A 26,813-nucleotide genomic window follows, 5' to 3' on the forward strand; every position below is an offset into this window, starting at 1 on the left:
TCTGCCTGCAATGCAGGAGAGACATGGGTTTGATCCGTTGGTCAGGAAGATCCTCTGGAGAAGGGAATGGTAACCCACTCCAGTGTTCTTGCCTGGAAAATCCCATGGACAGAGGAGCCTGGTGGGCTACAGTCCATGGGGTTGTAAGAGTTGGACACGACTGAGCAAGTAGACCACCATCACCACTTTTCATGTCTTCTTACGGCTTGATAAGCTTAAGCAAAGAATAGTATCCTACTGTTTGGCTATACCACTGTCTTTCTGAATATTTGAAAATTTTCACAATAAGTTTTGGGAAAAAAATGAAAAAGCAAAAACCCAAACCTCTTGAGTTTGTATGTCTATAGAATTGTAATGGGGCCACTCAGAGGAGCCATGGCGAGGGTCCCACCACGCCTGGACCCTGGCTGTGCTTTCGAAGGAGAGTCAGATTATTCCACCTCTCTTGTTTTCCTTCAGCAGGATGGCAATCGCAACACCCAGTGATGCGCGGGTGTTGCACGAACCTGCCCACCACCGGTGCGCAGTAGCCAATCAGTCACGGGGTTCATTGGCTTTCCTGTCTGGGGATGTACCGTACTGCTGATCACCAGCAGAGGGCGCACTTGAAGCAGGCAAGTGTCCAGTTTTCAAGCTTTGTCTTTGCGGAATACCTTCCGGAAGGATGTGAAATTCAGAGTCAAAACAAGCCTCTCCACTTCCGGCTCGTGATTCCACTAACGTAACTAGTATCACTGCGTGATTCCAAGGCCATAACTAGCGTGATTCCGAGGCCATAACTAGTATTATTGATGGCTGCAGCGTCCTCCTGGTGCTGTCTCCCTCCTAGCCTGTGCCCACCCCCCACCCCCCACTTCTGGGCCAGGACCTACTTCCATATCTGGGTCTCCCACTAACCTGTAAGAGATCCTAGCTTAGGGCCTGGCCCAGCATCCAGAACGTGAAGAACACGCAGTGTGCACTGAATGAACGGACATCACCTTCCATCACTATCTCCCTGCCCCAAAGCAGGAAGATGAACAATCCACAGAGGCTGTCACTCAACCAGTATTCTCCTTGAAGCATGGCTTGTTCAACCCGGACTACAACATTCTTAATAGGATTATCTTGGGAACCACTGGGGCCAGGGGGCCCTCTGTATTCCCCCTGTTAAAGGTTGAATTGTGTCCCTCCCTCGAAAGTTACGTTAGAGTCCTAACCTTTAGTACCTCAGAACGTGACCTTATTTGGAAATAAGGTCATTGTAGATATAATTAGTTTGATGGTGGTTTAGTCGCTAAGTTGTGTCCCACTCTTTTGGCCCTATGGACTATAGCCTGCCAGGCTCCTCTGTCCATGGGATTTCCCAGGTAAGAATAACGCAGTGGGTTGCCATTTCCTTCTCTAATAATGTTTAGGCAAACTTATTATGATGGACCCTAATCAAATATGACTAGTGTCCTTATAAGTGGGCTTTCCAGGTGGCTCAGTGGTAAAAGAACCCACCTGCCAATACAAGAGACACCAGATACTTGAGTTCGATGAGATGCCAGATACTTGAGTTCGATCCCTGCGACGGGGAGATCCCCTGGAGGAGGAAATGGCAACTCACTCCAGTATTCATGCCTGGGAAATCTCATGGACAGAGAAGCCTGGCAGGCTACAGTCCATGGGGCCGCAAGAGTCCGACATGACTTTGCAACCAAGCACAACCACAACCTTAAAAATGAGGAGAATTTGGACGCAGACTCAGCAGAATGAGAACGCCATGTGACGAGGAAGGCATGGATGTGGATGATGCATCTGCAAGCCAGGGACCACCAAAGACCGCCGGCAAACCCCCAAAGCTGGGAGAGAGGTCAGGAGCAGGTTCTCCTGCTGACCCGCGGAAGGGAGCAGCTCTGCCGACACCTTCCTCTTGGACTTCACACACTTCTGCTGTTTAAGGCGCCCCCTCCCCTAGTGTGTTGGGACTTTGTTACTGGCGGCCCCAGGAAACTATGCACCCTCAACCCGCTTCCCTAAAGGGGGTCCAGCTGCAACTGATCCATGTGGGAAAACCTAACAAACCTCAGCCAGTGAAGGTTTTTGGGCGTGGGAAGAACGAAGCTGTGTTTAGACACTGAGGGAACACGAGCTGAGCTGCTAGCACAGGTGTATCCGGCTCCATCTCGGCTAATGATGACGTGCCACCAAGCGCTGCCCTGATGGTTCAGATGGTAAATAATCTGCCTGCAACATGGGAGATCCAGTTTCGATCCCTGGATCAGCAAGATCCCCTGGAGAAGGAAATGGCAACCCACTCCAGTATTCTTGCCTGGAGAATCCCACGGACAGAGGATTCTGGCGGGCTATAGTCCATGGGGGTCACAAAGAGTTGGACATGACTGAAGTGTATAGAACAACAGCTGCCCCTTGTCACTGGCCATGAGTGTATCAAGAAGCGTACACGGAGGAGGAGCTGTAATCGGGTGTGACCCAGTGATCCTGACCCCATTACTGATGGACAAACTCCCTTCTTAACCCACCCTCCCCCATGTACTTGCCTCCCTTCACCTCCCCTCTGGCAAATTCCAAATCAGCATTCGAGTCTCCCTTTGGCAGACAGCTAGCTGTCCCCCAGGAGGTCTTCTTCCATCTTTTACACCGTTAGGGAATTGCTGCCTGTCACGTGGTTAGGCAGCTCAGCTTCCCAACCTCCACTGCAGCCAGGCATGGTCACATGACCGCAATCTGACCAATAAGGTGTGAGCAGAGGTGAACCGTCCAGTTCTCGAGAGCCGTGGCCCAGAGGGTGTGCTGCACGCGACCGCATATCCTCTTCCTTCCCGATTTCTCCTCCCGGCCAGCCACAGTGTGATGACGTCACGGGAGGTGGCAGGGCAGTGAGGCAGCACCATTCAACTAGGGCTCTGACAAGAGGAGGAAATAAATTTCTGCCTTTTTGGCCATTCTGGTTTTGGGTCTCCTTATGGGAGCCAGGGGGCTTCCCAGGGGACTCGGTGGGTAAAGGATCCTCCTGCAGTGCAGGAGACACAGGTTCCATCCCTGGGTCGGGAAGATCCCCTGGAGGAGTGCATGGCAGCCGGCTCCAGTATCCTGGCCTGGAGAATCTCATGGACAGAGGAGCCTGGTGGCTACAGTCCACGGGGTTGCAATGAGTCAGATGCGACTGAAGTGACTGAGCACACACGCACAGGAGCCAGGAGACAGAAGTGCTTGAGAGCCAGATTCTGCGAGTTCGACCCCAGGTCCACCAATTTCCATCAGCGTGACCTCAGGGAAGTCATTTAAAGTGTCTATAGCTCCGGCTCTTCACCTGTGAGTAATGAAAACACCCGCCCCTGGCTGTTGTGAGGGAGCAATTCGTTCATTCCACGTGAAGCAGGTAAAGTGATTCCCGTGGGGACTTCCTGGGCAGTCCAGGGGTGAAGACTCTGTGGGCCCAGTGCATGGGGCCGGGTTCCGACCCTGGCCAGGGAACTAGATGAGAGTTTGCACTCCGAAACTAAAGGCTCCTGTGCGCTGCAACAAAGCATCCCACGTGCTGCAGCTAAGGCCCGGTGCAGTCAAATAAAATAAAACATGACACTCTTAAATAAACAAAATGACACCTGTGAGTGTGGGAGATGCACCCCTTGAACCGAGAGTCTAACTCGCAGGCCTTCATCCCTGGGTCCACAGCACTCAGAGGTGCTCTGGAGCCAGTCGGAGCGGAGCTGAGTGGACACGAATCCTCCTCATAGAAATACAGGAAGAGGTTTAATCAAGCTTTGTCTACAATGGAAAAATTCAGTTCAAACGGTACTTCTGGACCAAAGGGTGCATTTTTTTTTTTTTAAACAGATATGACTCTTCAAGGTAACTGCACTTTACACATAAACGGTTCAGAGGAAAGGAAGGTGAATTTTTCCTTATCGACTTCCTGTATTAAACTGTGTGAAATAGTCTTCAGTGGCATGATTGGTACAGAGTTCCTTCATATGTTTTTTCCTGATAATAAAACAAGGAGAAAAAGAAATCAGCAAATGCCTGACTTCCTAAATGTTCTACTTTTTATTGGTGTCTTATCCCCAGGAGACACAATTCATCCCAGCACTACCGCTCGAGGGGAAGAAGGGGCATTTCGTCACTGCTGATTGGTTAGCCTGGCGTTCTGCAGTCCATGGGGTCGCTAAGAGTTGGACACGACTGAGCAACTGAACTGAACTGGCTGGTTAGCCTAGGGACCTGTGTGTGTGAGATGTGGGGACATCTTAGAATTCCATGATTGTAAAGACACTTGCTCCTCCCATTTGACTTCTGTGAGATGATCTCTTAATTCTCCCCATTTAGGCCCCCAAAGATGGAACCATCAGTCAACAGACATCTGATTGGAAAAAATACTGGTGGGTCCCCTCTGAATTCAAGCCAGAGCTTGAAAAATAGAGAGGTTAAAAAGTTAAATAATTGTGTTTTTAGTGACAGGTTCACCTACTGATCTGCATTTGACACTTTCTGTAGTTGGAAGTCTGAACTACTCCAGGGGCCTGTCCTTGGGGAAGAAGAGACTGCTGCTTCTCGGCAGCTCAGGAGCCCCTCCCTCTGCCTGGCGGGCCCTCCCTGCTGTGGGCAGCTGGCACTGTCGTCCCCTGTGTCTGGGCCACACGCCTCCTCCCGGAATCCCACCTGGAGTCCTCCCCTGCGGCTCCCGGGCCCTCCGTGAACTCTGTCACCAGCGCCTGTGTCCGGGCCCGCTGGGCTTTGCCAGCGCCCAGGTGAGGACTGTCCAGGGACGGGTGTTTATGGAATGTGGGCACAGGGGAGCCTCAGTCCCTCCCTGGCCTGCGTGGGGACAGCTGGCTTCCTAGCTCTGAGCCCTTTCCCTGCTCCTCTTTACCGGGTGGCTGTGCCAGAGCTCCACTCACTGCTGCTATGGGGGTGGGGGGCGGCCTCTGGTAAAAGATACCCCTAGGTCCTGAGCCTGTGGGCGGGAAAGCTTCAGGGAAGGTGAGCCAGGGGTCCAGGAAAGGTCAGTGGTTGCTCCAATGGGCCCTGCAGGACAGCAGCTCTCACCTCCCCTTTCCCCAGGCCTGGTGCCCTCGATGGTGCTCCCAGTTCCCAGCGCCCCCGCTCCCCCGCCCAGCACTCACTGCAGGAGCTGCTCCCTGGCCAGGCTGAGGTTGCTGCAGTCCAGGGCCCTGCGCAGGCCACGCTGCAGGCGCTGCTGCTGCTGCTCAAACAGCAAGGTGGCGCGAGCCTTCTGAATCCTCCGCCGGTCCCAGTCCATGTCTCGCTGGCGCTCTTCCTCCTGGAGCCTCTACGGAGAGGAGAGGGACTCACCACCGCCCGTCCCCCAGCAGGAGAGCCCCAGAGGGGACTTCCCTGGTGGTCCGGTGGCCAAGGCTCTGAGCCCCCAATGCAGGGGGCCCGGCTCCGATCCCTGGGCGGGGAATTAAGGTCCCATGTGCCGCACTGAGCTCACATGGTGCAGTAAAGACCCTGCATGCCACGGCTAAGACCCAACGTAGCCAAATAAATAATATATATATTTAAAATCCCTGGCTGTGCTCTAATTAAAAAAAAAAGAAGAATTGGGAACGATAGGGGGGCATAGAAGCCCACACTAAGAGACAGAGTATTCTTAGCGTGATCTCAAGTTTCCAAATTATGTCCTTGTATTCAAGAGGAGCCCAGGGGACGGGACACCAGAAGGCACGTGGGGGGATGGGAGAGGGGTCTTCTGAGTGTGAGATTTCACGTGGGATGTTTTCTTCTGTTTGTGTTTCTCTAGCTTCTTATTTGGCACCCCACTCTAGTACTCTTGCCTGGAAAATCCCATGGATGGAGGAGCCTGGCAGGCTGCAGTCCATGGGGTCATGAAGAGTCGGACACGACTGAGTGACTTCCCTTTCACTTTTCACTTTCATGCATTGGAGAAGGAAATGGCAACCCACTCCAGTGTTCTTGCCTGGAGAATCCCAGGGACGGGGAGCCTGGTGGGCTGCCGTCTATGGGGTCGCTCAGAGTTGGACACAACTGAAGTGACTTAGCAGCAGCAGCAGCAGCAGCTTCTTAATTTTCTACAGAGACTGAAATCAGACCAAAAATGCTGCTTTCGGGACAGATGGCCGACCTTCCTTGCCAGGCAGTCTGGCTGAACTACCGTTGTGAAGGGCAGAGCCGGGCTTGGCGAAGGTGGCCATGTCCCCTGCATCCTGATGCCAGCCTTAGGCTCCTCCCACTTTGGGCTAACTCCCCTGCCTCACCCCCTGGCTGCCGTCTGTTTCCCCTCTCAAGGTGAGGTGCCCAACCTGCTCCCCATCTCCTGGTCCAGGCCACTGTCCCTCCCTCTCCCCGTGCCCGTCTGCTGGGAAGCTCACACCAACCACCGCATCACATGGAGCGTGGCTGTCATCTGCGGACCCCGTGGGAGCCTCACCCATCCTCTGCAGGTCTGAGAACGTCTCCAAATCTCTTTCCTGTCGTGATTTCACGTCATTTCAACATACTCAGAGATGACCCTTTTCCTGATTCCCAGTGATTCTGCCTCTTCTCCAAAGATCCCCTTCCAGTCTCTCAGTCATCCCCCCCAGGGGGCAAACGATGCCCATGGTTCTTGAACTCTGGCGGGTATCAGAAGCCCTGGTGGGGAGGGGGCACTTGCTGAGTGTTTCGGTTCAGTAGGCCTGGCGAGGGCCTGAGAATCTCCATCGCTCTCGAGTTCCTAGGTGCGGCTGGTCCAGACGGCCTGCTTTGGGAACCTCTGCTTTCACCCTGTCGTTGCCAATACCACCCCCGTCCGGAGTCTCATCTTGGAGTCCCATCCACCGCAGTGAGGACCTGGTCCTCTTTCTCCACACCCTCGTTCCCACGAGGTTCCCCCACACTGTGACTGCCAGTCTGCAGACTCGACACCTCTCAATGGCCCCTTGAACTCCATGTGTCTTCCTCCTCGTTCAGCCCAGCGTCCACAGCTGACACCCCTTGGCAGACACCTGGGCACCCTGAGCCTCCCACCTGGTCCCATTTGCCAGGCAAGCTCTGACCATCATTGAGTTCCAGCTCTCCCATGATAGGCAAGCATGGCCCTACTCAAGGGTTGCTTCAAGTTCATGACCAGGACTCAAAGTGGGGGGAGGAGGGGCTGGGGCTGCCCGGCCACTCGCCCCTTCCCCTTTCCGGATGACCTTGGAGCACTTTTGTTCCTGCAAAACTCCTACCCCTCACCCTCAGCTGCTGACCACTCTCCTATTTCGCCAGGAAATAGAGGCTCCAGAGAAGCCCCTCAAGGCAATACAGCCCTACCCACCCCTCACCCTGTGGCTGCAGTCAAGGCCGTGGTCCGTGCAGTTTCTGCCCCCACAGAGAGAATCCGCTCCCCAGGTGACTCCCTCCACCTTCAGACCTTTGTTTCAAGGTCATGAGTCCCATGATGACCCTCCTCACTCCCAGCCTTCTCAGCCCCCTACCCCAGCCTCCTCCCCTGCCCAGCACCCAGCACCTGTGGGATCACTGCACTCTTGTCCTCCCCCAGAAATGGAACATAGACTCCTTGAGGGCAGCTTCTGGGCCCAGTGTGACAGCGGCTGTAACTAGATGCTCCAGGAAGGCGGGAGGGAGCACAGAGCCATGTCTGAGGGCTGGGGCCGGTGGAGAGGGGTGGTGGTGGAGAGAACAGTGGGGGCTGAGGGCTTGGGGAAGGGGGAGGGGACAGGCACCAGCTTCTCCTGGACTTGGTGTTTCTGCACCAGGCGGATCTCCTCCAGCTGCTCCTGGCTCATGCCCTTCCAGCGGTCGGGCACCACGCGATGCGGCCCGAAGGAGCTGGCTGCCTGCTGCGGGTTCTCCGAGAGCAGGTCCCCACGCAGCATGTTGGAGATCTCGGCTAGGTTGTCCTCCTGTTCTTGTTTTCTCTCTTGAATTTTCTTTTCCGCTGACTCCAGGGCCTGCGCAGGGGAAGATATTAAGGATGATGCCCTGAAGGGGCTTCCCTGGTGGCTCAGACAGTAAAGAATCCACCTGCCATGCGGGAGACCAGGGTTCCATTCCTGGGTCAGGAAGATCCCCTTGAGGAGGGCATGGCAACCCACTCTAGGATTCTTGCCTGGAGAATCCCATAGACAGAAGAGCATGGTGGGCTACGGTCCCTGGGGTTGCAAAGAGCCGGACACGATTGAGCAACTCAACACGTTGTCTGAGTGAGCCTGGTGGGACTGAAGCGCAGGCTGGGAAACCTTGCAGGGGCCCTTGAAGGAAGAATGTGCTAAACAGGGCTCCTGGGCGGGTGGGGGGAGACTTATCAGGTATGGACGTGGGAGGTCCCTGGACCCCTGGCTGCCTGGGCGATGCTGGGCGAGTGGGCTGGGCTCAGGATCACTACCAGTTGGTCACGTGCACAATCCTGGCAGGTCTGTCTGCAGCGATTTGCCAAAGCAGGGAGCGGCCGCCCCCCATTAGGCAGCCATCTCCCCTCGGCTTGGCCTCACCCACCCCCAGGACAGGGCTGTGAACCCTTCCCTGTGGTCCTGGTCACCCTGGGCCAGCGGCAGGCCACAAAGAACCGCCAACCAAGTGATTTGCAGAAGTGGTGATTTCTAAAAGGTGTTCCTACTGCCCGGCAACCTCAGCCCCTGAGACAAATAAATTCCTGGTCAAATCCCTGCTTACATGAAGGCGATGGGTAGAAGGGACAGGCCCTGGCTGTGTGACCTTTAGCTAGACAGCTTGCCTCTCGGCTACAGTTATTTCTCCATCAAGTCAAGTCAAGTCAAGGATGAAACCAGTTCTCTCTAATATTGGACAGACGGGGCACTTTGCTAGCCCTCACATAGCAGGGACTAACAGGGAGGCCAGCCTGACTATATTACATAAGTGCATGCTTTGTGATTGGACAGGTCTGGTTTGAATACTGGACTTCTAATATTTGGAAGTCCAGTGTTTACATCTGCCAAAGCAAATCAGATTAGTACTCAGCTGTCTCTAAGAAAGTCAATTCCTCCCTCTGAGCCTGTTTCTTGATCAATTGAGTTCATGGTGCCTCTCTGACAGGGCCATTGAACACAGTGACTAATAAGATCAGATGATTGTTGCAGAGTTTAAAAAAAAAAAACATATTCTGGGAGTCCAGCAGCGGTGTAGTGGTGAGGATTCCTGGGCTTTCACTGCCATTGTCTGGGTTCAGTCCCTGGTCAGGGAACTGAGATCCTGCAAGCCATGTGACATGGCCAAAAAAAAAAAAAAAATAACCATGGCTATCACTGATGCGCTGAGAATGCTGGGACACCCAGGGAGGTGGCTGTGTGTCTTCCCTCCCCTCCAGACAGGCCTGGGGTATACACCTGGTTCTTGTTGAATTCTTTCACAGTTGCACAAACCGCCTTCCTGGTGGCGGTTTCCAGATCCTGTAAGTGCTTGGCTGTCTCGTCAAACTGCAGCCTTGTCTTCAAGTAGAGATCCTCTGAAAAGAAGAAAAATACAGTCAAAGTGTGTGTGCCTGCCCAGGGCTCCTTCCCAGATGTGCAGAGCGCCCTGCGCAGCGTTGTTTCTGGGTCCGCTTCTCATCACGCGCCCATCAGAAGAAGGGGGGTGCAATGGAAGGCTCATGGGAGACACAGATGAGTTAACTCAAGCCAAGCTCTTAGACAAGTGCCTGGCAGCGCTGGCAATCATCACTGTAGCCTGGTAATGTCTACAGACACGACTGAGCACACTTATCTGGGTACCAAAGGAGAAGGGCTTAGGGGGCAGCGTAGTAGGAGATAAGGTCAGACTGTGAAGGCCTTGCTGGTACTTGAAATAAATTTGGTTTTTATTGAGTAAGTGTGTTAGTCGCTCAGTCGAGTCTCTGTGACCCTATGGACTATAGCCCATCAGGCTCCTCTGTCCATGGAGTTCTCCAGGCAAGAATACTGGAGTGGGTTGCCATGCCTTCTCCAGGGGATCTTCCTGACCCAAGGATCAAACCTGGGTCTCCCAGATTGCAGGCGTATTCTTTACCAACTGAGACGATCATCAATGAGTAAAGTAAGAAGCTATTGGTTTTGAACAAAGGATCCCACTTAATTTTTTATTTTTGGCCATGCTGAGTCATATGGGATCTTAGTTCCCCGACCAGGGATTTAAGCCATGTCCCCTGGAATCGAAACCACTGGACCACCAGGGAAGTAGCAGCTTTATGTGTGTGTATATATGTGTATATATTTGCCTTGGCACGTGGGATCTTCGCTGTGGCAAGCAGGCTCTAGAGCTCACAGGCTCAGCAGTTGCCACGCAGGCTTAGTTGTGCCATGGCATGGGGATCTTAGTTTCCCTGCCAAGGATCAAACCTGCATCCCCTGCACTGGATGTCAGATTCTCAACCACTGGGCTACCAGGGAAGTCCCTCAGCAGTTTAACTTTTTAACAGGATCATTCTGGCTATTGGGCTGAGAAGAGAGTGTAGGGAGGCAAGGGCAGAAGCTGGGGGGGCAGTTAGAGGTTATTTCGGTGATCCGTTGGGATGTGCTGGCCTTTGAGTCTACTGGTAGTGGTGGAGGTAGTGACGGTGGTCGGAACTCGGGATGACTTGCTGCAGGAGTGCGTGCGGCATCGGAGAGAAAGGAAGGAGTCAGGAGGGCTTGCTTTGGGCTGGAGCAACGGGAAGAACAGAGCTCCCATCGATGGAGGTGGACGGTCAGGTTCAGGGGATGATCCAAGTGTCTTACTGGACATGAACTGACCCAGGCTAGACCTATGTCTTTCCCACTGTCTTCCCAGCAGGCTGTGAGCACACTGAGGGTCAGACCAGTGCTGAGTTACCCTGGGCGCCAGGACCCCACGGGCGCCCTGACACACCACAAGCTCAGAAAGTGTTTCCTGCGTGATGGACGTGTGACTAAAGACGTCCAAATCCTGAAACACAGGTTCTGATGTCTCTTTGTTTGGCCATGTGGCTAAAGTAGCCTATTAGTGAGGCTTAAGAGACAAAAATGAAACAAGAAAAAAACAAAACTGGGGTTGATTTGTTACAGTACTGAGACCCACTTGTCTTCTGCTGTTACCTGCACATTTTTGGTTCTCCCGGCCAATCATCCGTTCCTTTTGCTGTTGCAGGGACCATTCCCTGTTTTGTTCCTCTTGGAATTTCTTCCTCAGATGGAAGTTTAAATCCTCCCCCATGAATTTCTGCATTCCTGATATTGTATTCCGAGCATCATAATCTGACTGCCGGGCCGGACGATCCTTCTTAAGGGCCAGGGGGTCAGAGAGGTCAAATTCACGGCGCGTTTCCGGCCTCTGAAAGCTCTGCTGGAAATCATTGATAGCTTTACAGAGATTTTTCCTATCTCTCCTTTCCCGGTTTTCTGATATGCATGCGATCTTGTCATTTTGTCTCATTTCAGCAGCTAGAAAAGATACAGCATATTCATTAGCAAAAGATTCAGAGGAAAGAAAGAAATTTGAATCTCCCCCAAAAAATAATTTTTAGTGATTCTAAAAGTCATCCAACTCTCCCAAAGGTTAACACAACCATTAAGGGTTAGAATTCTGAATATAAAAAAGCACCTACAAATCAACTTTAAAACAAACAACCTAACCACAAAGGGGCAAAGGAAGGGAAAAGGCACATCACTACAGAGCAACCTGAGTGATCAATAAGCGTGCGAAAAGAGCATCAACCATTCGAGATGGGAAACATCCAATGAATTGAAGAAACATTTTAAAACGCTGAAAATAGCAGGTATTAGGAAGGATGTGGAGAAACGTAGAGGTTTCTCATTTACTGCTTGTGAGAGTGTAACTTGGTACTTTTATAACCATGGAAAGCAACTTGCCAACATCCCCTGAAACTGAAAATGCGCACATCCTAGGACCTGTCAATGCCAGGTCCAGGTCCACCAGGAACATGAGCATTGAGACACAGTGCAGGAGAGTCACTAACATTGTTTGCAATTATTTAAAAAACAAAAACATCTAAATCAGCCACCAGCAGAGGAATAAAGAAACTGTGGTTAAAATTCATAGAAGAAAATATCATAAAGCAATTAAAATGAATATTCTGTATGGAGATAACCTGTAAGTTCCCAAAATAGGTTGTTGAATTTCTTAAATGTTGCAAAAGGATACATTCAATATATCTTTTATGTAAAAATGTAAAACACACACACAAATTTTATATTGTCATGGATAAACCTACATGAGGTGTACAAGCGCAGAAACACACATGGGAATGATCACACCTCCGAGGAGGGGAGAAGAGGAAAATGGGAAGATGGAGGAGAGCTTTAACTACTTCTGTGTAATATTTAATTCTCAAAAATCATTCTTAATATAAGATATCTAAAGCCAGGTTGGCAAAATGTTCACATCTAGTCTGGTGGTGGGTATATGTATGTCTGTCGCATCATTTCTGTAAGTTTGAATTACTTTTGTAAAAAATTTTATTGAAGTATAATTGATTTACATTGCTGTGTTAATTTCTGCTGTACAGCAAAGTGATTCAGTTATACATATATATATTCTTTTTCATATTCTTTTCCATTATGGTTTATCACAGGTTTCAATTACTTTTACACTACAATTTTAAAAGAAAATATGAAACACTATAAAGAAGAAAAGACCCTGATGCTGGGAAAGATTGAGAGCAGAAAGAGAGTGGGGTGGCAGAGGATGAGATGGTCGGATGGCATCACTGACTCAATGGACATGAATTTGAGCAGACTCTGGGAGATAGTGAAGGATGGGGAGGCCTAGCACATTGCAGTCTGGGGGTCACAGAGTCAGACACGACTGAGCGACTGAAACGAGCTGATGAAGAAGAAAGTAAACTTCATTCCTCATGCCATCTCTCCAAATTTACCACTGCTCACATTTTGGTATAGTTCCTTTGTGTTTTTTTCTAAACATATTTTTATATATTTTTAACATATGTATATTTATATATTTAAACTTAATTGATGACCCATTGTACATATAATTTTGTATCCTTTTTTTATATTAAAAAAATCCTTATGGTGCTTTAAAAGACATTGTTGGACATAACTGACATTTCTTAGTCAGTAGGTCCTCATCCTCAGAACACTACTTTTCATAACTATTTGAGAATCTGACCCACAAGCCAGAACACTTTTACTTGAACCATGGCTGGTTCTGAGTCAGCTCTGGGCTGTGGGCTCAAGAGTGTGTGTTGTCTACTGTTACCAACTGTCCCTGGTAGAAGGTCTTGAGCTTTTGGCAGAGAATATGTGTGTGTATGAGGTTTTTCATACCTAGTTTTTAAAGAAAACAGAGAAAAATATACATGTCTGCTCACAATATATATCCTACTCATAGAATTCAATAGCTAATTTTCAAGTGTGGAAGAATTGGTGCATTAAGTTAACTGAGCACAAGAAACTAGAGTGTGAAAACGACAAGGCTTTACATACATGAGGAATGTGACATGGGTCTAAAGCCCTGAACCACTCAATGGCCACTCAGAGAATGCTCACCAAAGGCTTCATCTCTCGCTTTTTCAGTTGCTGCTTTTATGTTCTGGTCACAAACCTGAGCATCCCAGGCCGTGGTGTCACCCTGGGAAAGGAAAACAATGGGAGAGAATAAGAGCCAGACAATTTTATTCAGTTGATAACAATCGTACTTATCTTTTTATAAACCAAATCGTCTCATACCCGAATGCCCTTGTGTGTCTCTGTTGGTTCTTCAGCCTGTCTTAACTTTCCCTAGAGCTTCCTTCTCCCTTTCTTAGTCAGTAGGTCCTCATCCTCAGAACACTACTTAAGCATCACCTCCTCCAGGAAGCCCTCTCTGCTTTCCTCTCCCAGCCCTAGTTGCGTTGACTTCCCTGCATTATAATGTGACCATTTTAACGCCTGCCTCGTCCACTGGGCTATCAACTTCACAAGGTCAAGGATCGTCTTATCCCTCATCTCCAAGGCCTGGCTCAGGTTTGCCACAAAATAAGAACTCTCTCTACTGGCATTTGTCTGTTAAATGGACTGGAGGAAGTCCCTGGCAATGTAGAAAGTCTGGCTCAGAGAGAGGAGAACCGCATTCCAGTCTCTGGCCACTAACTCCAGGTAAGCTCGCTCCCCACTGCAGGACTCAATTTGCCTGTCTGGCAAGTGACAGGGAGCAATTTTCGGTCTTGTTATGAGGCCTCCCTCATTCTCCGAAAACTCAATACGTGGAACAGTTCTTCCCGGCAAAGCTTGGAGCCGTCCGCAGCTGTGCCTGGATCAAAAGTTTCATTCCAACAGTTCATCATCTCTTGTTGCTCGCTGCTCGCCTCTCTTGTTTCCCCCGCCCCCTTGTCCCCCTCCCCTCCCCCACCATTCCCTCCTGGCTCCTCTCCCTTCCGATCCGGAGGGTCTCACCCCAATGATCCTGTTCCTGGCGTTGAAAATTCGTTTCTGCCTGACCAGCTCCGCATGTCTTCTTTTGGCCAGGACAAAGTCCTCCTTCAGGTCCTTGGGCTGTGCTACCTCCATGACTGCGAATTGCTAAGAAATTCTAAAAGGTTTCAAAAACATGCGAGATTAAAAGAAAATACAACAAAAATAAAACAAGCTTTAGCCCAGCGCGGCTGGCTCCCCAGGAGTCCGGGCAGGTGGGAAAGCCTGCCCAAGAGGCTTTCAATCGGCCTTCTCTCACTGCCCCAGAGGCATGGAGTCTCGGTTTCCTCGGAAACGTAAACAACTCCGGTTGCTAAGAAACAGCACAGCGCTCGTGTTCTCGCTTTCTTCTCGCGAGATCGCACGAGGCGCTTCCCGCGCTTTTCCCGCCAGCGTGTGAGAACGCAGCTGAGGCTCGGAGAGCGCAGCCATGAGCCGTTTGGAAGTGCTGTTTGTGGAGAACTTTAAGTCGTGGCGGGGCCGCCAGGTCATAGGCCCCTTCAAGAGGTTCACCTGCATCATCGGCCCCAACGGCTCCGGTAACTCGGGACCTAGAATGTCTTCTCCCGCCGCACTCGGCCAAGCCGCTTCTTGCCTGAGGAAACATGAGGGAGGCCTCAAGGCCTGGACTCAGGCTCGACCCTCGCCACCCACCTCAGGGACGGGGTGGGATGCAGGATGGGGTGGGAAGCGACCCTCAGACTCCGTCCAGGGCGGGTTGGAAGTGGCAGGAGCCTCCTCTCGCCGTCCACCTGGCCAACCGTCACCCTCTGCCCCGGCCCCCCGACCGCACCCGCAGGGGCCTGACCCTCGCCCGCTGCCCGGCCCCCCGACCCTCAGACCCACTGCCCCAGCTCCCCGACCCTCAGACCGCACCCCAGGGGCCTGACCCTTGCCCCAGCTCCACGACCCTCAGACCGCACCCCCAGGGGTCTGACCCTCGCCTCAGCTCCACGGCCCTCAGATGCACCCCCAGGAGCCTGACCCTCGCCCGCTTCCCCAGCTCCCTGACCCTTAGACCGCACCTCCAGGGGCCTCACCCTCACCCTCGCCCCAGCTCCCTGGCCCTCAGACAGTACCCCCGGGAGCCTGGCCCTCACCCGCTGCCCCAACTCCATGATCCTCAGACCCCACCCAGGCCAGACCCCCGCCCTGCAGCCCCAGCCCCAGGGTTCCACCCTGGACTCTCCTCTCCTTCACCCCTGCTCCTCTGCCCTGTGGGTTCCTCCTCTTGCCCTTAGTCGTGGTTGCTTTCCTCTATATCCCCTTCTCTTTCTCATCTAAAAAGACATAATGGGAGCGAGATCGGGAGGAAGACATTGGTTTCAAGGGGCTGGAACAAACATTTGGATCCAAGGAACCTTCGCAGGAATATTATGGAAATGACTGCAATAATTGAGCTTTCCCCAAATTCCTGGTACCCTTCTTTTTGTTTAATCCTCACAAATGCATATAATTCCCATTTTACAGTGGAGGAAACTGAGGTTCAGAGGGTCCAGATGACTTTCCAAGATTGCCCAGTAAGTGGCAGAGTCTGGCCTGGAATTGGGGCCTGGCCAGGTTCACCTTGGCTCCATGATTGGAAAGAGTGGGTTAATGACCCAAAGCAGGTGGGAGTAAGCTCTAAAACAATAGTGACCTTGAGATTTTTCCCAAATCTGGAGACTCCAATTTGGCTTTCTTGTCCAGATTTCCTTCCTTAGCTCAGAAACCTTTTTTGAGTTGAAGGAGACCTGTTGACTCAGTAAATTAATTTATATGACAGATAGGAATAGGACACTTAAATGTGTGCTTTCTGGGCACACCAAATCTGGAATATAATTATTGTGGAAGTGTTGTAAAATTTCTGTTGCACTTTAAAAACAGCTGTTGTTTAAGGTTTTCTTTTGCACTTAGTATATGTGAAAGAATGTGCTTAGTTACTCAGTCGGCCTCTTTGCAACCCCGTGGACTGTAGCCCACCAGGCTCCTCTGTCCATGGGGATTCTCCAGGCAAGAAACTGGAGTGGGTTGCTATGCCCTCCTCCAGGGAATCTTCCTGACCCAGAGATTGAGCCCAGGTCTCCCACATTCCAGGCAGATACTTTACTGTCTGACCACCAGGGAAGCCCACATGAAAGAATACCTGAGCTTAGATGTATTCACACATTTGATTTCCTTGCCTCTTCTCTGTAATGTATTTCCTCATTTTCCCTTTACTCTATCAGAAAACATTGAAAAAATGATTACTGTAATCACTCCTGCATTGTTATCCTGACTCCACTCATTTATCAGGAAGTTACTGAGCCCACCACCAGGTGATTTTCACCTTTTAACTGATGATTATGTGAAGGGTTGCTCAATTCCGTTTTGCATTTCCAATGGTGTGATACTTGGAATGAGTGTTTGTACAAAGTCTTGAACTCCACTCAGTACACTTAAACTGAGCTCAAGTGTATTTTTATATGGTTAAGGGCCTTTTGTATTTCTCATTCTCTGAGTTGAACTGAACTGAACTGATTCTCTGAGTTGCCCTTTTATGTTCTTTGCCCATTTTTCTGGTGGCTTATCTTAGAAATCTTTCTAAAACATATCTGAAAAAGTCACTGCTATTCCTGAAATCCTTTGTAGCTTCCTGTAATCTTCAGCATCAAGTTTAGTTTCTCTCTTTTCATTCCTGACCTTGCAAGCTTTGTTCCACCTCTGTATATTCAGTTCAGTTCTGTTCAGTTTCTCAGTTGTGTCCTACTCTTTGTGACCCCATGGACTTCAGCACGCCATGCTTCCCTGTCCATCACCGACTCCGGAGCTTGCTCAAACTCATGCCCATTGAGTTGGTGATGCCATCAAACCATCCCATCCTCTGTCGTCCCCTTCTCCTCCTGCCTTCAATCTTTCCCAGCATCAGGGTCTTTTCAAATGAGTCAGCTCTTTGGCATCAGGAGGCCAAAGTATTGGTGTTTCAGCTTCAGCATCAGTCCTTCCAATGAATATTCAGGACTGATTTCCTTTAGGATGGACTGGTTGGATCTTGTAGTCCAAGGAACTCTGTATCAGTACTTACCCTCTTCTTACTATAATGTGCTAAATTGCTTCAATCTGTCTGTCTCTCTGCAGTCCTATGGACTGTAACCCGCCAGGCTCCTCTGTCCATGGGATTCTCCAGGCAAGAATACTGGAGTGGGTTGCCATGGGGGACCTTCCTAACCCAGGGATCAAACCAGAGTTTCTTATGTCTCCTGCATTGGCAGGCAGGTTCTTTACCACTAGTGCCACCTGGGAAGTCCATTCCTAATAGAGTGGTACCTTGCTTTCCCAGTTGTACCAGTGATCAAGCTGTTCTCTTTTTCTGTAACGGTTATGTCTACCTTCAGCATCGCTTCCCCAAACTTCTACTTCCTCTTTAAAATTTAGCCCAGAAGTGTCTCCTGCAAAGCCTACTCAGAGTCTCCAGTAATTAGTGCTGCTCTTAAGTGTTTCATAGTTCTTTGTGTATTAATTTTAGCTTATAACTTATTGTAGTAAGTTATAATTTCCTGCTTTTAGTGGGAAGAGTATAGATTTTGGAATTAGACACCTAACCCCAAAATATGATTGTTTGAGCATCTGGTTTTTTATTTATGAAATGAGGTTCAATGAAAATTGATAATATTCCCCACTGTAAGCACCTTAGGGGAAAATCCTACATACTGTTTCTTTTTAGCCTCAGTAATTAGGAGAATGCCTGATTAATAGGTGTTCCATAAATGTTTATAGAATGAAGGAATGAATTTGAAGAGGCAAGAGAGTGAATGCTGAGTCCAGCTAAGAGTCTTCTCAAAGTAAGGAGGGGTTGAAAAAGTAGAAGAATGGTAAGGAAAAAGAATGGAAGAGATATGCAGAGTTGAAATCAGAAGGGACTTAGTAGCTGTTGGTAAGAGGGCTGCTGCTGCTGCTGCTAAGTCGCTTCAGTTGTGTTAGACTCTGTGCGACCCCATAGACAGCAGCCCAGCCAGGCTTCCCTGTCCCTGGGATTCTCAAGGCAAGAACACTGGAGTGGGTTGCCATTTCCTTCTCCAATGCATGAAAGCGAAGAGTGAAAGTGAAGTCACTCAGTCGTGTCCGACTCTTAGCGACCCCAGGGACTGTAGCCCACCAGGCTCCTCCATCCGTGGGATTTTCCAGGCAAGAGTACTGGAGTGGGGTGCCATTGCCTTCTCCGTGGTAAGAGGGCAGATGAGTGCAAAAATTGGGGTTTTGAGATGGGAGAGTGATATTGTAATTTTTATATCTTTGAATACTTGGTTCATCATCAAGTGATGATAGTCTAAAATATTACTCTTCCAGAATTATTTTCCTGATGTTGATTTTGAGTTATTTATAGCAGAGGTTCCTGCTCTGACCATTACAAAGCTTAACTTGGTTGGTTCATTCATTCATTCATTTTTGTCAATAGGTGGTCTCCTGTATTGCAGTCAAATTCTTTACTAAATGACCGTCAGATTCTTTACTAAATGACCTACCAAGGAAGTCCCTACTTAATAAATGTTTCTTGATCCTATCAGAAGTTACCTCTCCCAGTTACCTTCTGTTTCATCCCTCAGTTTGTTTCCTCACCAATACTTACTATAATATATAATTCCTGTTTATTTATTGTTTGACCTCTTAGTAGATTATAACATTCATTAGACAAGGTTGTTATCTTGTTCGTTTACTGTATCCTTATGACCTAGGACACAAAAGAATTAATGTAATAAATGAGTTTGGATTCAGTTAAGTTTATTCGCTTAGTCATGTCCGACTCTTAGCGACCCTGTGAACCGCAGCACACCAGCCCACCCTGTCCATCACCAACTCCCTGAGTTTACCCAAACTCACGTCCATTGAGTCGGTGATGCCATCCAACCATCTCATCCTCTGTCGTCCCCTTCTCCTCCCGCCCTCAATCTTTCCCAGGATCAGGGTCTTTTCAAATCAGTCAGCTCTTCACATCAGGTGGCCAAAGTTGGAATTTCAGCTTCAACATCAGTCCTTCCAATGAACACCCAGAACTGATCTCCTTTAGGATGGACTGGTTGGATCTCCTTGAAATCCAAGGGACCCTGAAGAGTCTTCTCCAACACCACACTTAAAAAGCATCAATTCTTCGGTGCTCAGCTTTCTTTATAGTCCAACTCTCACATCTGTACGTGAGTACTGGAAAAGCCATAGCCTTGACTAGACAGACCTTTGTTGACAAAGTAATGTCTCTGCTTTTTAATGTGCTGTCTAGGTTGGTCATAACTTTTCTTGCAAGGAGTAAGCATCTTTTAATTTCATGGCTGCACTCACTCTCTGCATTGATTTTGGAGCCCCCAAAAATTAAGTCAGCCACTGTTTCCATTGTTTCCCTATCTATTTGCCATGAAGTGATGGGACCAGATGCCATGATCTTAGTTTTCTGAATGTTGAGTTTTAAGCCAACTTTTTCACTCTCCTCTTTCACTTTCATCAAGAGGCTCTTTAGTTCTTCTTTGCTTTCTGCCATAAGCATGGTGTCATCTGCATATCTGAGGTTATTGCTATTTCTCCTGGCAGAGTTTCCAGCTTGTGCTTCATCCAGCCCAGCGTTTCTCATGATGTACTCTGCATAGAAAGAAGTTAAATAAGTAGGATGACAATATACAGCCTTGACATACTCCTTTTCCTATTTGGAACCAGTCTGTTGTTCCATGTCCAGTTCTAACTGTTGCTTCCTGACCTGGATACAGGTTTCTCACATCTCTTTCAGAATTTTCCAGTTTATTGTGATCCACACAGTCAAAGGCTTTGGCATAGTCAATAAAGCAGAAATAGATGTTTTTCTGGAACTCCCTTGCTTTTTTAATGGTCCAGTGGATGTTGGCTATTTGATCTCTGGTTCTTCTGCCTTTTCTAAACCCAGCTTGAACATCTGGAAGTTCATGGTTCACGTATTGCTGAAGTCTGGCTTGGAGAATTTTGAGCATTACTTACTAGCTTGTGATATGAGTGTAATTGTGCTGTAGTTTGAGCATTCTTTGGCATTGCCTTTCTTTGGGATTGGAATGAAAACTGACCTTTTCCAGTCCTGTGGCCACTGCTGAGTTTTCCAAATTTGCTGGCATATTGAGTGCATCACTTTCACAGCATCATCTTTTAGAATTTGAAAGAGCTCAACTGAAATTCCATCACCTCCACTAGCTTTGTTCGTAGTGATGCTTTCTAAGGCCCACTTGACTTCACATTCCAGGATGTCTGGCTCTAGGTGAGTGATCACATCATCGTGATTATCTTGGTCGTGAAGATCTTTTTTGTACAGTTCTTCTGTGTATCCTTGCCACCTTTTCTTAATATCTTCTGCTTCTGTTAGGTCCATACCATTTCTCTCCTTTACTGAGCCCATTTTTTCATGAAATGTTCCCTTGGTATCTCTGATTTTCTTGAAGAGATCTCTAGTCTTTCCCATTCTGTTGTTTTCCTCTATTTCTTTGCATTGATCACTGAGGAAGGCTTCCTTATCTCTCCTTGCTATTCTTTGGAACTCTGCATTCAAATGGGTATATCTTCCCTTTTCTCCTTTGCTTTTGGCTTCTCTACTTCTCACAGCTATTTGTAAGGCCTCCTCAGACAGCTATTTTGCTTTTTTGCATTTCTTTTCCATGGGGATGGTCTTGATCCCTGTTTCCTGTACAATGTCACAAACCTCCGTCCATAGTTCATCAGGCACTCTGTCTATCAGATCTAATCCCTAGAATCTATTTGTCACTTCCACTGTATAATGGTAAGGGATTTGATTTAGGTCATACCTGAATGGTCTAGTGGTTTTCCCTACTTTCTTCAATTTAAGTCTGAATTTGGCAATAAGGAGTTCATGATCTGAGCCACAGTCAGCTCCCGGTCTTGTTTTCGGTGACTGTATAGAGCTTCTCCATCTTTGGCTGCAAAGAACATAATCAATCTGATTTCGGTGTTGACCATCTGGTGATGTCCATGTGTAGAGTCTTCTCTTGTGTTGTTGGAAGAGGATGTTTGCTATGACCGGTGTGTTCTCTTGGCAGAAATCTGTTAGCCTTTGCCCTGCTTCATTCTGTACTCCAAGGCCAAATTTGTCGTTACTCCAGGTGTTTCTTGACTTCCTGCTTTTGCATTCCAGTCCCCTATGATGAAAAGGACATCTTTTTTGGGTGTTAGTTCTAAAAGGTCTTGTAGGTCTTCATGGAACCGTTCAACTTCAGCTTCTTCAGCATTGCTGGTTGGGGCATAGACTTGGATTACTGTGATATTGAATGGTTTGCCTTGGAAAGAAACAGACATCATTCTGTCGTATTTGGGATTGCATCCAAGTACTGCATTTCGGACTCTTTTGTTGACTATGATGGCTACTCCATTTCTTCTGAGGGATTCCTGCCCATAGTAGTAGATATAATGGTCTTCCAGTTAAATTCACCCATTCCAGTCCATCTTAGTTCGCTGATTCCTCGAATGCCGATGTTCACTCTTGCCATCTCTTATTTGACCACTTCCAATTTGCCTTAATTCATAGACCTAACATTCCAGGTTCCTATGCAATATTGCTCTTTACAGCATCGGACCTTGCTTCTATCACCAGTCACATCCACAACTGGGTATTGTTTTTGCTTTGGTTCCTTCCCTTCATTCTTTCTGGAGTTATTTCTCCACTGATGTCCAGTAGCATATTGGACACCTACTCACCTGGGGAGTTCATCTTTCAGTGTCCTATCTTTTTGCCTTTTCATACTGTTCATGGGGTTCTCGAGGCAAGAATACTGAAGTGGTTTGCCATTCCCTTCTCCAGTGGACCACATTCTGTCACACCTCTCCACCATGACCCACCCATCTTGGGTGGCCCCACATGGCATGGCTTAGTTTCATTGAATTAGACAAGCTGTGGTCCATGTGATCAGATTGGCTAGCTGTCTGTGATTGTGGTTTCCATCTGTCTGCCCTCTGATGCCCTCTCTCAGTGCCTACCATCTTACTTGGGTTTCTCTTACCTTCGACCTGGGGTCTCTCTTCATGGCTGCTCCAGTGGAGTGTAGCCGCTGCTCCTTACCTTGGACGTGGGTGGGGAGGTATTTATTTTAGGCAGATTTTAAATAAGGATTGATAACACTAATTTCTGTTTAATTCTGTTATCATCAGACTTAATAACTTCAGTTAATGTTCTGTATATGTAACCTACATATGCTCAGGTGGTAAAGAATCCACCTGCAATGCAGGAAACCCCTGTTCAATTCCTGGGTGGGAAAGATCCCCTGCAGAAGGAATAGGCTACCCACTCCAGTATTCTTGGACTTCCCTTGTGGCTCAGATGATAAAGAATCCACCTGCAATGTAGGAGACCTGGGTTTGATACCTCGGTTGGGAAGATCCCCTGGAGGCGGGAAAGGCTACCCCTTCAGTATTCTGGCCTGGAGAATTCCATGGACTGAATAGTCCACAAGGTTGCAGAGTCAGACTTGACTGAACGACTTTCACTTTCTGTATATGTAACCGTCTTACAATAGCTTTCAATCTGCAGATTATCGATTAACCCCTCAAAAAGCCATGTTTCATACCTGTTAGTTAACTGAAAGTTAGCTAAATATATTTGCAGCATTTTTAACCATTTCTAGTTCTTTTAAAAAAGACAATGAACTTCTAAACTCAGCCATATTTCCAGTGATTTGCAGTATTCTTCTATGTTACTCTTTCTGCTTTTGGCACTAGAAATTTAAATTGCTTGTGGACATGAGGGAATGAATGTGAAAAAGAAAAAACATTAGACAGAGTTATAGTTGAAATGACGCCGCACCTTGGAAGTTGTTCTGTACTATGTGCTCATGGTTGCAAAACAGTTTTCCATTTGAGTTGGGAGTCACCAAGATACCCCCAGTTTTGGTGATTCACTGGGAGGACTCATAGGACTCAGCATATAGTTGTACCCAGGATGGTTACTCATAATAGTGAAAGGAAACAAAGAAACCTCCACAAAGGGAAAAGGCACATGAGGAGCTCTAGGAAACCAGTTGCAAGGTTCCATGAATCCTCCCTCAGTGAAGTCTCGCAGGACAGGCTTAATTCTTCCAGCAACTAGTTGTGACAACATATATGAGATGTTAACCAAAAACTCATTAAAGACTCAACTCTGAGGATTTATATTAGGGAATGGTCACATAAGCACCTCCATTCCCCCAAATTCCAGACTCTGAGAAAGAAAGCAAATGTTCAGCCTAGATCATATTGTTGATACAGTTTAGGCACAGTGATACATTCTTAACAGAAAGTGGTGGAGGGACTTCCCTGGCGGTCCAAGGGTTAAGACTCCATGCTGCTTCCACTGCAAGGGGCACTGGTTCACTTCCTGAGAGTGACTTAGCACGAGCACATCAGTTGTATTTCACTTTCCTTAGTAGCCTGCTTCCTTTGGCACTGGGCAAGACTTTTTATCATTAAAAATAAATAACTTTTTTCCTGTCTTTCCTTCTCCAGGGAAATCTAATGTAATGGATGCACTTAGTTTTGTAATGGGAGAAAAAATAGCTAATTTAAGAGTGAAAAATATTCAAGAACTCATTCATGGAGCACACATTGGAAAACCTGTTTCTTCTACTGCAAGTGTGAAAATTGTATATTTGGAAGAAAGTGGAGAAGAGAAGACATTTGCAAGGACTATCCGAGGTATTTTTTTTCTTGGGATAGCAGATATCAGAAGCAAATAATAGAACCTATTTTGATTCTCCACTGGACTTTTCTTTAAGCAGACATATTTATTCAGATTCCCCTACTGTCAGATAGCGGTTTTTCTCCCTGGTTATTAGTTTAAAAATGAAAGAAGGAGTTTACCTCAAAGGTGGTGATATCATAAAAGTTCTTCCTGAGATTCTTTATGTATCTTTATCTAGTTTTCGTAGTGATGAAGTAACTATAAATGCATATTTTTGGTTTATATAGAAAGTTTTTCCTACCACCAAAAAGCAAATCGCATGAAATATTTGACTTTTTATTTTGTTAGGATTTATTCACAAATCCTTGTATTTCCTGAGTAAATAAGATTCAGAGTTACATATATGTATATATATATATATATTTCTATTTCTATTTATGCTAGGATTTTACTGGGCTTCTGTAAATAGATGCCTCTTGGTTGTTTTTTAAAAGTCCTAGATGAGGGTACCAGCATGGTTGGATGAAAGTTCTCTTCCGGTTGCAGACTTACCATTTGTGGATGGGACTTGGGAGCCTTGTAGGACCTTTTTATTTTATAAGCACCCTAATACTATTAATGAGGGCTCCACTATCATAATCTAATCACCTCCTAAAGGCCTCACCCTCTAACACCATCACTTTTGGGTTTAGGATTTCATCGCATGAATTCAGTGGAGACACAAACACTTAGACCATTAAATGATCTTATTTAAAATAGCAATGCCTCTCTCTCCTACACAGAGACTTCCATACCCCTTTCCTACCTCCATTTTACTCAGCACTTAACACTTTCCTACATGATATTTATTTTACTTACCTATCTCATTTTTGTCTGCCTCCATCACTAGGATATAAGCTTGAGATCAGACTTTTGTCTGTTATGTTCACTACTGTAGAATACTACTGGGCATGTAGTAGACATTCAGCATTTGTTGATTGATTAAATGCATTTTTTAACATGTATATTACTGCCATAACTGGCCATTTCAATAGTTGTTGATACATATCTGGTATTTATACTTCCCATAACAGCATTTGTTCTTTTATTTTAGGAGGATGCTCAGAATATAGTTTTAATGATAATCCTATGAGTCGTTCTGCTTATATCACAGAGCTGGAAAAGATAGGCATAATAGTCAAAGCACGGAACTGTTTAGTTTTTCAGGTAAGTAGCAATAGTATTTTGTTTTATTCATGATTTTGAAAATGTATCACTATATTTTATATGTTGGTGTGCTTAACTATTTTTGAAAGGGAACTGTGGAGTCAATTTCAATGAAAAAACCCAAAGAAAGAACCCAGTTTTTTGAGGAAATCAGCACTTCAGGAGAGCTTATAGGAGAATACGAGGAAAAGAAAAGAAAGTTACACAAAGCCGAAGAAGATGCACAATTTAATTTTAATAAGAAAAAAAATGTAGCTGCAGAGCGCAAACATGCAAAATTAGAGAAAGAAGAGGTAAGATGTCATGAGGTAGCCAATTAAGTGTTGCATACAAAACCTGTATTAGAATTGTAAGTATTGGTTTGGGGTTACTAAAATAATTCTTTTAGTAACTTAAATAAAGCCCATTATTCATCAAAGATAAACTTTTTGGTATATTTTCCAGTTTGGGTTTCTTTCTCCAAAATAGGCAGGACAACTTGAGCTGCAAAGGTGTCTGATTTTCCCAACTAAAATTAAACTTGAAGGATTTATATCTCATATGGCAGAGGGCCTCAGATTTTTGGATCTTATGCTTTTATACTTTAAAAATTATTGAGGACCCCAAAGAGTTATCTATCAATGTTTATTGTATTTGAAATTAAAACTGAGACATATAAAAATTATATTTTGATGATTTATTTTTGTAAAAATAACAATAATAAACTCATTGTATGTTAACATAAGTAGCATATTTTTATGAAAAGTAAACTGAGTTTTATAAAACCAAATAATTAGAAGAGTGGTATTGTTTTACCTTGTATAATTTCATGAATATCTGACTTAATAGAAAACTGGTGAATTCTCATATCTGTTTTTGTGTTGAACCTGTGCTAAGACCTAGGAACTTTACCCTCCTTTGGCTCTTACACCATTGGTGCAAATGTCAACACAGTGAAAAAGACAAATGAAATCTGAGTATTATTAGGAAAACAGTTTTGATTTCAGGGGCTCCATGAAAGGGTGTTGGGGAACTCTAGGAGGCCGTGGTCACACTTTGTAAATGCTGTTCTGTGGTACCTCTTGGTGCCCTTCACAGTGCCTGCTGTAGCGCCTTGTAAACTGTTGCCTTTAGAGTATTCTTTTATCAAATGCAAAGTAGATTTTGTCATTGTTTTGCATAAAACCTCTTCTGGAGCAATGCTTTTCACTGCACTGAGAATCTAGTCTCCCTTCCCAGCCTGCTGATCTGCCTCTTGTTCACCTCTGAAACTTTAACTTCCTCTACTCTTCAGCCACATTGACCTTTATCATTTATTGAAAATACCACATTCCCTTTTGTCCTAGAGCTTTTGCTGTTTCCTCTGCCTAGATAATTGTGTGCCTGATTTTTACATGGCTAATACTCTCATTGAAGTTTTCATAAAGAAGCCATTTTCTCAGGCAGACATTTGCTGTCCACTTGCCCAATCTAAATTAGCATCCCTTCCCTGGTTCTATTGCATTACCCTATTTTGTTTCTTTTGTAGCATATTTTGCTGTATGAAATTATCTTGTGTATTATTTATTGCTTATTTATTCTCTGACTCTGCTTCCCTCCTTGCCCCACTAGGATAACTTGGTTGTAATCTAAGAAGAGCAGAGACTGTTTCTACCTTATTCCCTACCATA

General features: G+C 46.8%; 2 protein-coding genes across 3 annotated transcripts in view; one reads left to right on the top strand and one right to left on the bottom strand.

Moving 5' to 3' along the window:
* Window positions 1-2,827: 2,827 nt before the first annotated feature.
* RIBC2 (RIB43A domain with coiled-coils 2) lies at window positions 2,828-14,612 on the bottom strand. The gene is made up of 7 exons (XM_005896355.3): window positions 14,316-14,612; window positions 13,431-13,512; window positions 11,001-11,345; window positions 9,300-9,418; window positions 7,680-7,907; window positions 5,112-5,278; window positions 2,828-3,972 (listed from the first exon to the last, which is right to left on the bottom strand). Exons 1-7 carry the CDS (start codon window positions 14,427-14,429, stop codon window positions 3,894-3,896), a joined length of 1,134 nt encoding a protein of 377 aa, XP_005896417.1. The 5' UTR covers window positions 14,430-14,612; the 3' UTR covers window positions 2,828-3,893.
* A 151-nt stretch (window positions 14,613-14,763) lies between these two features.
* Window positions 14,764-26,813, top strand: part of SMC1B (structural maintenance of chromosomes 1B) — an 82,112-nt gene continuing 70,062 nt past the window's right edge. For both annotated transcript variants that reach the window (XM_005896364.2, XM_070370073.1), the window contains exons 1-4: window positions 14,764-14,872; window positions 23,784-23,972; window positions 25,052-25,164; window positions 25,254-25,457. In XM_005896364.2, coding sequence (XP_005896426.2) covers window positions 14,764-14,872; window positions 23,784-23,972; window positions 25,052-25,164; window positions 25,254-25,457 — 615 coding nt within the window. The remainder of the gene's footprint in view (window positions 14,873-23,783; window positions 23,973-25,051; window positions 25,165-25,253; window positions 25,458-26,813) is intronic.

Source organism: Bos mutus, chromosome 5, assembly GCF_027580195.1.
Source record: "Bos mutus isolate GX-2022 chromosome 5, NWIPB_WYAK_1.1, whole genome shotgun sequence".
Classification (NCBI taxonomy): domain Eukaryota; kingdom Metazoa; phylum Chordata; class Mammalia; order Artiodactyla; family Bovidae; genus Bos; species Bos mutus.